Source organism: Mauremys reevesii, linkage group 2 (assembly GCF_016161935.1).
Source record: "Mauremys reevesii isolate NIE-2019 linkage group 2, ASM1616193v1, whole genome shotgun sequence".
Taxonomy (NCBI): Eukaryota; Metazoa; Chordata; order Testudines; family Geoemydidae; genus Mauremys; species Mauremys reevesii.
This window is the reverse complement of record NC_052624.1, coordinates 225,074,988-225,087,230: the sequence shown is the minus strand read 5'-3', so window position 1 is coordinate 225,087,230 and position 12,243 is coordinate 225,074,988. Positions and strand designations below refer to the sequence as shown.

At 44.2% G+C, this 12,243-nt stretch overlaps 1 protein-coding gene across 3 annotated transcripts in view; it reads right to left on the bottom strand.

The window, feature by feature from the left end:
- NKAIN3 (sodium/potassium transporting ATPase interacting 3) overlaps positions 1-11,992 on the bottom strand; it is a 508,687-nt gene extending 496,695 nt beyond the window's left edge. For all 3 annotated transcript variants that reach the window (XM_039521592.1, XM_039521590.1, XM_039521591.1), the window contains exon 1: positions 11,733-11,992. In XM_039521592.1, coding sequence (XP_039377526.1) covers positions 11,733-11,786 — 54 coding nt within the window. In that variant the 5' untranslated portion in view covers positions 11,787-11,992. The remainder of the gene's footprint in view (positions 1-11,732) is intronic.
- Between the last annotated feature and the right edge of the window lie 251 nt (positions 11,993-12,243).

Sequence of the window (12,243 nt, the reverse complement as noted above, 5' to 3'; positions counted from 1 at the left end):
ATTTCAAATCTCATATCTGAACCTGCCACTACTGTGGCTGAAATCTCTTTGCAAAATGATATTGAAAGATTTCTGACACCTTTCTCTAAGGTTGGGTTTTTTCCTATTTTGTACCATTACCTCACAAAATCAGCAATTGGACATCATCTAGTCAGCCCCTGCCCTGATCAGAGTGGAGAACACAAAGCCTATCCTGATCCTAATAAACAAATCCACATCCAAGTTCTGCATCCTGATTTAGATGTAACAACATAATTCCTATTTTGAATTTCAATGATTTTTATGAGGGGAACCTCTGTAAACCGTAATATCTCAAACCCAAGAATCTGTTGTTTGGGACAGCAGCAGATGTGCAGCAGGTACTGGTATCCTATTGTTATATTCCCAGAAAATGATAGATCATATGGCCATTAGAGATCCTACATAACTCACTTTCAATTAATTAACTTCTGCTTCCACCCACAATCAAGACTAGATGTTTAAATCTTAACTCTTTCATCTCAGAGATGCAAAAACAATCATAATTCTACACAGCAGCCTCTGTGCATCATGAACCTATAATGAAAAGGAAAGGAGTAGCGTGCTATGGTGGACTGAACCTGAGACTGGGAGCTTGGCCTTCCCTGCTTTGCCACTATGTATGCTGACTTACTGTGTGACTTTTGGAAAGTCACATAGAGACAATTTTGTAAGAGAGCTCTCTCTCAGTTTGAGAAGGCATCCCCTCAAACATTAGCATATTTGAAAATTTAGTCCCTACCCACGCTAAGAGTATGTGTTTACTGAATTTGTATCTGGGTCCATGTACTTACACGTGAGCTTGCTCTTTTCAAGCTCAACTGTAAGCATCCACACAATTTTGGTGTGCACACCTCATTTCCATCCCATATACAAGCAGGTGCATCCACCCTGGCTTTGTGTTGATACACGTCTGGTGCTGTGGTATCTGGGGCCATATCCCACAGTTCTTACCACCTTGCTAGCTGTAGTTACTCTAAGGCTTAGTTCCTGGTATGCTGCTTCATTTTCGTCATCTGTAAAAGGGCATTTGCTTATGGAACTCACTTTCACCCAACATCAGCCTGACACTAAAACCATCCTGCTCCAGAGGATGTTACAGCTCTTTCGGCTCATGTTTCCCCAAACAACTATATCATATGATACGCAACACAAATCTCCTGAAAATCAACCACCAACCACTGGTATCTGAAATAAATTAGATTTAAATAAAAGTACTTTTCATTCTGGAGGTTAATTTGTTATTATTATTTTGCAGTGTGCTCAGAAACTAACATAGTAGGCCATTTGGAAATATGTATATTAATATCGCACAGGGATGTTGTGATTACTTAATGTATATACAATATACTCAAAGTGCAAATGTTAAGCATTATTTTTAGGTGGGAGGAATATTTATGTCCTTGATGACCAACAAGTTACAGAAGCATGATTCTAACTGATGATTTGGGCCCCCACCTGTAAAGATTTATGTGTACGCATAACTTTGAGCACTAGTACTGCTCTGAACTAAACAGGATTGCTCACATGCTTGAAGTTAAGCATAAGATCTAGTCAGAAATTTGACAGAATATTTTTCCATTGGAAGATTTTAATTTGTTGAAAGCTAAATGTTTTGTAGAAACGTGTTGATTGACAACATTTCATTTAAAGGAAAAATTGAGAAAAAAGCCCTTTGATAAGGTCAAAACAACTTTTCAGAACTTAAAGCTTTGATTTTCCATTTTGAAATTACTTTTAATTTTAATTTGTTTTAATGTTACATAATATACAATTTTAATAAGTCAAACTCAGAGAAAAACACTCTGATTTTATCTAAATGAAACATTTCAATCAACCCAAAACAATATTTTTTTCAGAATTTAATTTCACAGGAAATTTCAAAAAACATTGGTTTTAATCTGTTTTGGAATTTAAAAATAGATTGAAATCACAGCTTTTCCTGCTAAACAAAAAACCCAGTTCCCACCCAGCTCTTTTAAACATGTATATAAATCTTTACAGGAGCAGGGCCTTCAAAAAGAGAGTCAGTCTGTCAGGAACAGCCAAAACACTAGGACTTCATTTTGTAGAACCCACATGAGATGCCACAGCAAATTTACCAATGTTACCTTACACCTTCTTCCCTTACTAAAAACAACATACCTTCTGGTTCTTGCAGTCAGTACATTCGCCAGTGCTAGGAACCACGCCCTTCCCTGCCCCACTAATATAAAACATACATTCTCAAACTCCTGCTTTACCCATGGACAGATGCTTCCTCTCCAGATCAATGGACTGGTAATTCTTTTACCAGCATCAAATAGTGCAGCAATTTATTGGTTCAAAGGGTTTACTTTCTTTAATTCATCATATCGCTCAAGTCCTTATGCTGTTATATAAATGTTATACATCTGTTCTAACATAAGAGTGCACAGAGACAAAATCAGAAGGTTACAAAAAGTGTATTTTAGCAGCAGTTATCATTTCCTGCTTTGTAAAGTATACTCAAATGAGATGAAAAAATGTAAATTATTATACCACGTGTTATGTATCATTTGCCAGCACCACTATCGAAATGGTATTATGCATACTAATCAATGGTGAAGTATTATCTTTTAGTCTAATGGATACAGTCTCATCTCAAAGTGCAAGGATTTACATGTTACTCCAATTAGCATTAATGGGACTTACAAGCATAAATCTCCTGCATATCAAGAGAAGAATTATTTTAAGATGACCGAATGCACTCACCAAATAATCACTTAGTTGGCAAATATTAATACATAGTCACATTTTCATTACAATTATCTAAACTTGTGCTAAACTAACACTGAAATTGATTTGAAAGTAATATGGTAAGTAGAAAATAACTATTTTATACCAGCTGCACCATATAATGTTGTACTTTTAAATCAAGAGCTTTAAATGAACACAGAGCACCAACACCTATAGATTAAATCATAGGCTGAGATTTTCAAAACTGTGATGGGGTGTTAGCCATACAGCTTCCATTAATCTTCTCTGCACTGCTTTGAAAATCTGAGCCATGGTTTATTAACACTTTTGTTGTGTTTACATAGCTATATAATTCTTGCCTACCAACATCCTTGCCCCACCAGCACACACTGCTAATGTAAACTTTAAAACAAAATTAAATGTAAATTCCTTAGAGATACATTTTCAAGGCCGCGTAGGGCTTTAGCTGTGACACATTAACTACAATTGGATTCACACAGCTAACTCTGTATAATTCTTTGCCAATTTACCCCTTCCAGAATTTATTAGTATTTTTTTATTTGCTTTATTTTCTGAACATTTTCATTTTGCAGTGTTTCATGACCTGGTGGCTACACTAGCATTTAAAACATTGCTGGCAGTTTCTGTAATAAGGCTATTGACTTATCTTGTATAGAAAAGGTCAACATATGTGATTCCTGATGATGCTAATGAGAGTTACAGCACATACTCAAAGATTAATATATCATTATGATATATTCTCTTGATACATGTACATAACTCCTGCTATGCACACATTAGGAGGATATATACATCTTAGAGCTCCCAGTATGACATCTTCTGAAATGACATATTACAATGCTAGAGTTAATAAGATCACAGTGTAAAGTCAAGTCCTCAAAATTGCTCTCCTTACTCCGGGTTCTTCAAAGGGAGTTTTGCTTGAGCAAATACTGGGGCAGCTTCCAAGATTGTAAGATGACCCAATTCAGGAAAGCTTGTGCTTAAGTGCCTCCCTGAATCAGGGCCTAATAATGCCCTATTTAATTTGAAGCTATTTCCAGAACCCTTGTGTGATGAGGCATACTTGCCCCACACTGGCCATGCCCCCTCGGCCCTGATGGGCATGCTCCAGCTGGGGTATAAAAGGGTGCAGCTCAGCTCATTCAGGGCTGACCACTGAAGAGGGAGGACGCACGCTGCAAGCTCCAGCCCAGGAGCTGCTGAAGCAACAGATGGCAGTAGCCAGAGATGCTGAGACCCAAGCGAATGCCCCAGCTCCTGCAGATGCCCAAGGAGTGACAGAGCTGCAGAGGCCAAGGAGACTATGGACTTCTGGGACACCAGGACCACTACATAAGGGAAAGGGTAGGAATTAGCTCAGGGGGACTAGGCATTGTACCGAGTGGTGTGAGCGTGTTTCAGGAGGATTCCCTGCTGACCCAGTGGCGAGCATCCTTGCCACTGTCAGGGCCCTGAGCTGGGACCCGGAGGAGCAGGGAGGGTCCGGGTTCCCCTACCCAATCCCCACTGCCCCACCCCCACCCAAGGTGGCGGCCCACTCCCCTGACTGGCCACCAGACCAAACAATCCTACTGAAGAGGGCGATTATGCTGACCCTGGCCTTGGGCCTCGCAGCCCTGAGAAAGGGCAGTTGGACTGACTCTGGCCATTGGGCCACGCAGCCCTGCTGAACCAGGCAGCTCTATTGACTGACCGCTAGGCCACACAGCCCTGAGAGAGGGCAGCCATATTGACTTTTATCCCCAGGCCAAGCTATCCCAAGACAAGAGATGGTTGTATAGACTCAACCGCGGGGCCATCATTACCCGCATTTTGTCTCAAGAAGAGACGGGGTGCACTTTCCTTGTGACACCTTGTATTATACATATTTATGCAGATTTACATTTTAAGAAATGTACATTTATATGAAACCATATAAGACATGGAATGCCTTTGGAGAGTTCACTAGTGTGCATTTTTTTTATTGTATTGAGAGTCTATTGCACTTAAGACTGAACTATATTCAGTACCAAATCTGTAAGGTTATGTAGTCAGTTTGGTGTATATACTCTTGTAGATCAAAATGTAGAAATGAAAATAATATATTTTAAAAATATTTTCTACTGAATCTCTCATACACACACCACTCCATGTTTACAAACAATTCTTCTTGAAGATAGTAAGCCATAGTCTCTGGATTAAGTTTAGAAGTGTGAGCAACAAAGGTGATGTTATGGTGGGAGTCTGCTATCAACCACCAGACCAGGGGGATGAGGTGGACAAGGCTTTCTTCTGGCAACTAATAGAAGTTACTAGATCATAGGCCCTGGTTCTCATGGGGGACTTCAATCACGCTAATATCTGCTGGGAGAGCAATACAGCAGTGCACAGACAATCCAGGAAGTTTTTGGAAAGTGTAGGGGACAATTTCCTGGTGCAAGTGCTGGAGGAACCAACTAGGGCAGCGCTCTTCTTGACCTGCTGCTCAAAAACAGGGAAGAATTAGTAGGGGAAGCAAAAGTGGATGGGAACCTGGGAAGCAGTGACCATGAGATGGTCGAGTTCAGGATCCTGACACAAGGAAGAAAGGAGAGCAGCAGAATACGGACCCTGGACTTCAGAAAAGCAGACTTTGATTCCCTCAGGGAACTGATAGGCAGGATCCCCTGGAAAAATAACATGAAGGGGAAAGGAGTCCAGGAGAGCTGGCTGTACTTTAAAGAATCCTTAATGAGGTTGCAGGAACAAACCATCCCAACGTGTAGAAAGAATAGTAAATATGGCAGGCGACCAGCTTGGCTTAACAGTGAAATCCTTGCTGATCTTTAACACAAAAAAAGAAGCTTACAAGAAGTGGAAGACTGGACAAACGACCAGGGAGGAGTATAAAAATATTACTCAGGCATGCAAGAGTGAAATCAGGAAGGCCAAATAAGACTTGGAGTTGCAGCTAGCAAGGGATGTTAAGAGTAACAAGAAGGGTTTCTTCAGGTATGTTAGCAATAAGAAGAAGGTCAAGGAAAATGTGAGCCCCTTACTGAATGAGGGAGGCAACCTAGTAACAGAGGATGTGGAAAAAGGTAATGTACTCAATGCTTTTTTTTCCTCTGTCTTCACGAACAATGTCAGCTCCCAGACTACTGCACTGGGCAGCACAGTATGGGGAGCTGGTGACCAGCCCTCTGTAGAGAAGGAAGTGGTTCAGGACTATTTAGAAAAGCTGGATGAGCTAAAGGAGTTGGCGGATGTGATTGCAGAACCATTGGCCATTATCTTTGAAAAACTCATGGTGATCAGGGGAGGTCCCAGATGATTGGAAAAAGGCTAATGTAGTGCCCATCTTTAAAAAACTGAAGGAGGAGGATCTGGAGAACTAAAGGCCAGTCAGCCTCATCTCAGTCCCTGGAAAAATCATGGAGCAGGTCCTCAAGGAATCAATTCTGAAGCACTTAGAGGGGAGGAAAGTGATCAGGAACAGTCAGCATGGATTCACCAAGGGTAAGTCATGCCTGGCTAACATAATTGCCTTCCATGATGAGATAACTGGCTCTGTGGATGAGGGGAAAGCAGTGGACATGTTATTCCTTGACTTTAGCAATGCTTTTGATACGGTCTCCCATGGTATTCTTGCCGGCAAGTTAAAGAAGTATGGGCTGGATGAATGGACTATAAGGTGGATAGAAAGCTAGCTCGATCATCGGGCTCAGCGGGTAGTGATCAATGGCTCCATGTCTAGTTGGCAGCCAGTATCAAGTGGAGTGCCCCAAGGGTCGGTCCTGTGGCCGGTTTTGTTCAATATCTTCATTAATGATCTGGAGGATGGTGTGGATTGCACCCTCAGCAAGTTTGCAGATGAAACTAAACTGGGAGGAGTGATAGATACGCTGGAGGGTAGAGATAGGATACAGAGGGACCTAGACAAATTAGAGGATTGGGCCAAAAGAAATCTGATGAGGTTCAACAAGGACAAGTGCAGAATCCTGCACTTAGGACGGAAGAATCCCATTCACTGCTACAGACTAGGGACTGAGTGGCTAGGCAGCAGTTCTGCAGAAAAGGACTGGGGGTTACAGTGGATGAGAAGCTGGATATCAGTCAACACTGTGCCCATGTTCCCAAGAAGGCTAACGGCATCTTGGGCTGTATAAGTAGGAGCACTGCCAGCAGATCAAGGGACATGATCATTCCCCTCTATTCGACATTGGTGAGGCCTCATCTAGAGTACTGTGTCCAGTTTTGGCCCCACACTACAAGAAGGATGTGGAAAAATTGGAAAAAGTCCAGCGGAGGGCAACAAAAATGATTGGGGGGGCTGGAGCACATGACTTATGAGAAGAGGCTGAGGGAACTGGCAGGGGCGGCTCTAGGATTTGCGCCGCCCCAAGCAGGGCGGCACGCCGCGGGGGTCACTCTGGCGGTCGCCGGTCCCGCGGCTCCCATAGCCCTCCTGCAGACGTGCCTGTGGAGGGTCCGCTGGTCCCGCGGCTCCGGTGGACCTCCCGCAGGCACGCCTGCGGATGCTCCACCGGAGCCGCGGGACCAGCGGACCCTCCACAGGCACGTCTGCGGGAGGTCCACCGGAGCCGCCTGCCGCCGTCCCGCGGGACGCCGTCCCAAGCACGCGCTTGGCGCGCTGGGGTCTGGAGCCGGCCCTGGGAACTGGGATCATTTAGTCTGCAGAAGAGAAGAATGAGGGGGGATTTGATAGCTGCTTTCAACTACCTGAAAGGGGGTTCCAAAGAGGATGGATCTATACTGTTCTCAGTGGTACCAGTTGACAGAACAAGGAGTAATGGTCTCAAGCTGCAGTGGGGGAGGTTTAGGTTGGATATTAGGAAAAACTTTTTCACTAGGAGGGTGGTGAAGCACTGGAATGGGTTACCTAGGGAGGTGGTGGAATCGCCTTCCTTAGAGGTTTTTAAGGTCAAGCTTGACAAAGCCCTGGCTGGGATGATTTAGTTGGGTTTGGTCCTGCTTTGAGCAGGGAGTTGGACTAGATGACCTCCTGAGGTCCCTTCCAACCCTGATATTCTATGATTCTATGATAGTATTTTACCATTAGAGAAAGGATGGCGTATAGGCCCCCCACCACCACCACCACAGTCATTTCAATGACTGTGGTTCTCTTTCCAACAGCATTTCTCTATATACAAGCATAATGAGCAAAAGTAAGAGGGTAAAATAGATATGATGGGGAAAGGTTGTGAGGGAACCAGTAAAACTGTGCTGAGAAGCCAGCACACATCACAAATGTGGCCAGCATTTTTAGAGGCAATTAGAACGGAATCCTAAAAGAGATTATGGGCCTGATTCTCCACTATCTTACACCAGTTTTACACTAGTGTTACTCCATTTACTTTAATGAAATCCCCTGGTATCAAATTTGTGTAACACAGTGGAAAATCAGGCTCTGGTCCAAAGGTCTAATTTTGAGCAACTAACTAAAATCAAATATGAGAAGCTTCAAGGACAAGGATTGTGTGAGTGTGATGGACACTCCACTTAGGAATAATGATAATATAATTTGTGTAGAAAGACTTCCAATTCCAAACTTCAGTACATCTACACAATAATAGAAATGTCCTGTGTTGCAGGGTTTCTCAACCTTTTTCTTTCTGAGGCCACCCCAACATGCAATAAAAACTCCATGGCCTACAACTACTGTTTTTCTGCATATAAGAGCCAAGGCCAGCATTACGGGGTAGCAAGCAGGAGTTGCCCAGGGCCCCACGCCACAATGGACCCTGTGAAGCTAAGTTGCTCAGGCTTTGGCTTCAGCCCCGGGTGGCGGGGCTTGGGTCACCAGGCTTCAGCCCCATGTGGTGGGGCTTTGGCTTTCTGCATTTAACCCAAATAAGTCTAATGCCAGCCCTGTTTGACGGACCCCCTGAAACCTGCTCGCGGGCCCCCAGGGAGCCCCGGACCCCTGGTTGAGAACCACTGCTGTGCTGGGTATGAAATATTTCTGAAATATGAGTTTTATTGGCAATCACCAGGGAAATGTGAGTGGCACAATCCACATCACAAACAAACAAAGAGAATTGCAAATTAAGTATTTTCATGAAGATTTTTGGCTGTCTGACTTTTCAGGTGGTGTCTATACAGTTCTTAATCAAATAAAGGCTTGAATTGTTCACATAAACCCTTTCTGTTGAACTATTTTTGTTTCCTTTGGTATGGTCTGACAAGACTGTTATTGAGAGGGTGAACTGTTTCTTGTGTGGAAATTCACTACTTTATTTTTTAAAGCATTGCCATCTTTCTATTTTTCTAAAGTTTTCTCAATCCGTAGAAATCATTTGTATTTTTGCATTGCTACAAATTAGCAAGACAAGTACTTTGGCTTCTGTAGCACTTAATCTAAACATAGTCCACAGTCAGTAATATGTCTTTCACCTCTCCATAAATGGATTCAAGGTAAAATAAATCTCTCTTAATGATAGTAATGTCTGGGGATGCAGTTTTGTTGGGCATGCTTTATACTCATGACCTCTGTGATGTTAGAAACAGATCTAAAATCCCCTGTGGTGACAATTCCTACAAACATAAATTCAACACCACCACCACTGAGATCATTGTGAGTACCTTGGCTCGAGTTTATGTCTACTAGATTAAATCTTAAGTCTAACACATATTTATACTGCAGTTTTTATTTTTTTGTTTTTAATGAAAATAAATTACACTAAAAGCATTTGGCTAGACATGGATTGATCAGTCACTAAAACCTATGGATGTTATAGTAGACTGTACCTAATGTAGGCATTTTTATAAAACAGGAAAGTACAGTAGAAAAATCTACATATTAAAAGTCTACAGTTTGAAAGTTGTTAGATCATTTGATGGGTCTGTTATAAAACATGATACTTTTTCTGAAAGATTTTATCTGCAGTACTCTACATATTATGATGGCTATTCATACTTTAAATCTTTGGTTTTTATAGCCTCCAAGTAATCTTACAGAATAGTAAATACTGTTACTATAACCTTCATAACTGTGTTAGTGTTATATTTTTAAAAGATGAAGCACCCAATTCTCCTCTCTCACACATCAGTGTAAATCAAATATAACTCCATAGTAGTCAAGAGGTTACAGCAGTGTAAAACAAATGCAGGGGATCAAGGCCACAGCTTTATAAACAAAGATTTGTTAATATTAAAAGTACAGATTATGAATACATTAAATCCTTTCCTCTTTTGTTAGTCTATTTTATTCAGGTTTTAACACTGTACCCTCCCCATGGTATTTAAGAATATCTGAATAGAAGACAGTACTAATGAACCAATTTGCACCAGCTGAGGATTTGACTAATACTTTGAAAATGAATGATGTTCTTAAAGTGAAGTATTGAATATGTTGTGTTTAACCGTACATTAATATTACTCCTGAAACAGAAGCCTTTTCTAGAGGTTTAGCAGGAAGCTAGAAAGACTGCCAAATGATCATCTTCTGTAATCACTGGATAGTTTTACTTTACACATACACTTGCACACCCACAGACTGAAGAACCCATGCTCATCAAAAGAAAGATCATGTGGCAAAAAAAGATGATTGAATCAGTAGAAAAGAAAAAAAATTAAATTCTCATGGGATTAGAGACTGACTGTTAAAGGAAGAACATTATTTTATCACTCAGCTAATGAGCCATACAAGGAATTGTTATTGCTCAATATAATTCCGTTCTGACAACACTTCTTTGAAACAAATATGCCAACTTTAATACACAAAGAAAACAAGATACATTTTCAATTGTGTCAATTACATATCCAGGTGTATGTAATTGAAATAAAACACTTCGGAGAAAATACCCAGAAGGATGTGCAGATTTTGCCTTTTTAAACAGAACGAGATTTTTGCACATTCCACAATGGATCTGACACAAAAGATTGGTGGCTCCTGACCTCAAGGAAGTGACTAGAAAATAAATAGCAGAGTCCAATGACAGGTCCCAACACACATGTCCTAAAAGTGTCATTCTTGTGCTAGGTTATCATATACAATTTAGTCTCCCAGTCCCACTTCATATCGCATACACACATTGGCATCATCCGACCCCAATGCCGCCTGCACACCGTGATTTTATACTGATCATGAAGTGATTTTAACACAAGGCTGTCAACCTGAGACAATGTGCATGGGTGTGATTTCCAAAGAAATCTGAGTGAGATTTTTAAAAACTCGTTCAAACAGACTGGTTAGGGGGGCTGGGAAACGGGGAGTTGAGGAAGAAAGAGACTCAAAATGAATTCAGAATCCCTTCAAACACATGAGACTTGGCAGGCACAGAAAAGCTGTGCCAACCCCCTAGAGACCCGAAAGAGAAACTGGGCAACGTTAAACAGAGCCTCGTCCTGGGATGGGAGCAGATCCCCCCCCCCCCCAAAACGAACAGATTTCGAACCAAACAAATTTGTTTTAACATAAAAATACAAAAGTTAATCCCAGGGCGCAAGACAAGAGTTAGCTGTGCTCCCCGGGTGAGAGCGGGTGATCAGGCGGGGATAGGTCACTCACTGAGAGGTGCCCGGTTAGTCAGCACTCACCAAAGGCAACGTGCAGAGGAGAGCGCAGTGAGCTCCTGCACCGCAACAGCCCTGGAGCAGCTGGCAGTGCCCGATGGGTGAGACCTGCATGCAGGGAGCCCGAGACAGGTACGGCTTGGTCATCCCGCCAGCTGCAGCGTGCATGGGACCATCAGCCCCAGCGGAGGAGCTGGCGGTGCCCTGGGAGAGCTGGGGAGGGAGGAGAGGGGAATCCCGCCAGCTGCAGCGTGCATGGGACCATCAGCTCCAGCGGAGGAGCTGGCAATGCCCTGGGAGAGCTGGGGGCCATCCCGCCAGCTGCAGCGTGCACGGGACCATCAGCCCCAAGTTGGCAGTGCCCGGGGAGTGCTGGGGAGGGAGGAGAGGGGAATCCCGCCAGCCGCAGCGTGCACGGGACCATCAGCCCGACGCTGGCAGTGCCCGGGGGTGCGGAGCGCGGGTCAGTCACTCACCAGCTGCAGCGCGCAGAGGAAGATCAGCGTGCAGCGCCCGGTGCAGCAGCCCATGGTGGTGGCCGGCGGTGCCCGATCCCCGCTTCTCTCTCTCTCTCCTGCCTTCCGCTAAGGCAGCCCAGGAGGCGACGCGGCGCTCACCGCATCCGGACCGACCCGCTGCCCGGCTCCTTCCCCGCGGGAGGCGCGTCGCTTCCTCGGGATTCTTCCCTCCTTTGTGGCGGGCAGGAGCCGGCAGAGCTCAGCGCCAGCCGGGCAAGCGGAGCATCCGGCGGCGGGCGGGCTCTGGCCAGCCCCGAGCTGCAGCGGCTCTCGGTGGTCGCGGGTCTGGGACGGCGTGTGCGGAGGGGAGCGGTGGCCGGGGGCGGGCAGAGGGAGTTTGCGATGGGGAGAGGCGGGGGGGGGTGTTTGGGGGCTGGGATAATGGTGGGGGGAGAGTGCTCGGGGGGGCGGGGAGGGGAGGGCTGAGAGGGCGGCTCGGGGGGGGGGGTGTAGTGAGATGGCGGGACGC